This window comes from Stenella coeruleoalba (genome assembly GCF_951394435.1).
Source record: "Stenella coeruleoalba genome assembly, chromosome: 12".
In the NCBI taxonomy this organism is placed as follows: Eukaryota; Metazoa; Chordata; class Mammalia; order Artiodactyla; family Delphinidae; genus Stenella; species Stenella coeruleoalba.
In genome coordinates, this window is record NC_137158.1 from 2303860 (window position 1) to 2306259 (window position 2400).

The 2400-nt window shown below is 41.8% G+C and overlaps 1 protein-coding gene across 1 annotated transcript; it reads left to right on the plus strand.

Moving 5' to 3' along the window:
• Window positions 1-500: 500 nt before the first annotated feature.
• LOC307195225 (small ribosomal subunit protein eS7-like) lies at window positions 501-1107 on the plus strand (the record flags this gene model as incomplete). Its single annotated transcript, XM_079939198.1, has 1 exon — window positions 501-1107. The coding sequence occupies one exon, from the start codon at window positions 501-503 to the stop codon at window positions 1083-1085; it is 585 nt and encodes a 194-aa protein (XP_079795324.1). The 3' UTR covers window positions 1086-1107.
• Between the last annotated feature and the right edge of the window lie 1293 nt (window positions 1108-2400).

Below are 2400 nucleotides of genomic sequence, written 5' to 3' on the forward strand. Positions count from 1 at the left end.
AGTTTTAATAATTCAGCAACCAGAAAACAATTAATTTCATAGAATATGCAATATTTTTAAGTCTTAAAAGAGAAAAAAACAGGTTTATTTCTTAAAGCAACCATATAGCATTGCTTATTAACAAGACATCACATCAAAATCAGTTGTTTTCAAAATAAATGAATGAGTCCACTCCATCTGCAAGAGCGCTGGCCCTTGTGACCAAGGACACTCTACCCCCAGCTTTTGCTGCCCCTTCACCACAGATTGGTCTCCTGGGGATCCTGCCTGTCCTTAAAAGGAAGGAGGCAATGACCACCATTCTCCAGATAGCAAGGCTGAGGATTAATACAGAAAGGCAGATGGAGGATTGGCCCAGAGCACACTGATCGGAGGCCCAGCAACTCCACAGAGTTTTGAAGAATAAGAGGCACCCTTAGAAATATCAAGGGCTTCTCTTCCTAAGCTTACAAGTGGTGGCGGCGGCAGCAAATGTTGGCCTCATTGGCAAGGTCCAGGCCATGTGCAGTGCCATCGTGGAGATCGTGAAGCCCAATAACGAGAAGCCTGACGAGTTTGAGTCGGGCTTCTCCCAGGCCCTCCTAGAGCTGGGGATGAACTGGGACCTCAAGGCCCAGCTGCAGGAGCTGAACATCATGGCCACCAAGAAAATTGAAGGTCGTGGTGGTCAGAAAGCTATCATAATCTTTGTTCCCGTTCCTCAACTGAAATCTTTCCAGAAAATCCAGGTCCGGCTAGTGCGTGAGTTGGAGAAGAAGTTCAGCGGGAAGCAAGTTGTCTTTATCACTCAGAGGAGAATTCTGCCTAAGCCAACTCGAAAAAGCCGTACAAAAAATAAGCAAAAACGTCCCAGGAGCCGCACTCTGACAGCCATGCATGATACCATCCTGGAGGACCTGGTTTTCCCAAGTGAGATTGTGGCCAAGAGAATCTGCGTGAAGCTGGATGGCAGCCGACTCATGAAGGTTCAATTGGATAAAGCACAGCAGAACAATGTGGAACACAAGGTTGAAACATTTTCTGGCATCTATAAGAAGCTCACTGGTAAGGATGTTAATTTTGAATTCCCAGAGTTTCAGTCATAAACAAAAATGACTAAATAAAATATTATTCACAATTTTTAAAAAAGCAAGGACTTATTCATTCATTCATTCATTCAACAAATATTTATTTGCCAAATATCAGCAGTCTAACACATACCAGTTATAGTTCTAAGCACTGGGGTAAAATGATGAGCAAGGTAGACCAGGTGTCTACCTTCATGGAGCTTATGTTCTAGGGGGAGGGAAAGGAAAATAAATAGGAAACCAAAAAGTAGGTAAGCCCATAACCAAATAGAATCCTGTTAGAGAGTGATAACCGGTGCAGGAAGTAACCTGAAGTAAGGAGGGAGAGAGTGAATGAGCACCTGGGCTTGGGTTGGGTGAGGTGGGAGGTGCTTTAGTGGAGGGGACCATGGAAGGCCTCTGAGTAGTGACAGCTCTGATGAGTGATGACAAGTGGCCACCATGCAAAGGTCCTGGCAACAGGAACACCAAATGCAAAGGCTCTGAAGTAGGAACAATCTTAAGTGTTAGAGAAAAAGACCAAGATAGCTACAGCCTGGTGAGCAAGGCGGGGAGTTGAAGGAAACAAGGTCAGAGGGACAGCAGGCCCCAGATCAAATATACACACATAAATATGTGTGGTTACTGTCGTTGTGAAACAGTGTAAATGCTGAAATCATTCTTAAAAGAGAGGCTCTACAATGTAAAAAAATTAATAACCATCAAGGTAAAAATGCCAATGGATACTCAAAAAAAAACTGGGAAAGAACAGAAGATTATATAGGAAGTAAGAAGGAAATTGTTCATCCTATATAAGGAAATGTCAGCATATGTGATGTTATTCTTGATTTTGAGGAAGAAAGAAAAGTAACTGATTTCTGAACACTTACAGATAAGAAAAAATAATGCCAAAATAAATCTCTATTCATCTAGAAAGAGAAAAGACAGAGAGCTCAAAAGAAGCTGACAGAAATAAGACCAAACATCTGTGATCACAGTAAATGACAAGTGGGTCAAAAATCAACAGTAATTACTTAGAGAACGAACTTATGGTTACAAGGGGAGGAAAGATGGGAGGAAGGGATAGTTAGGGCATATGGGATCGACATGCACACAATGCTATATTTAAAATGGATAACCAACAAGGACCTACTGTAGAGCACAGGGAACTCTGCTCAATATTATGTGGCAGCCTGGATGGGAGGGGAGTCTGGGGGAGAATGGATACATGTATATGTATGGTTGAATCGCTTTGCTGTGCACCTGATACTATCACAACATTGTTAATCAGCTATACTCCAATATAAAATTAAAAGTTTTTAAAAAAACCAATTAACATAAAAAAAATCAACTG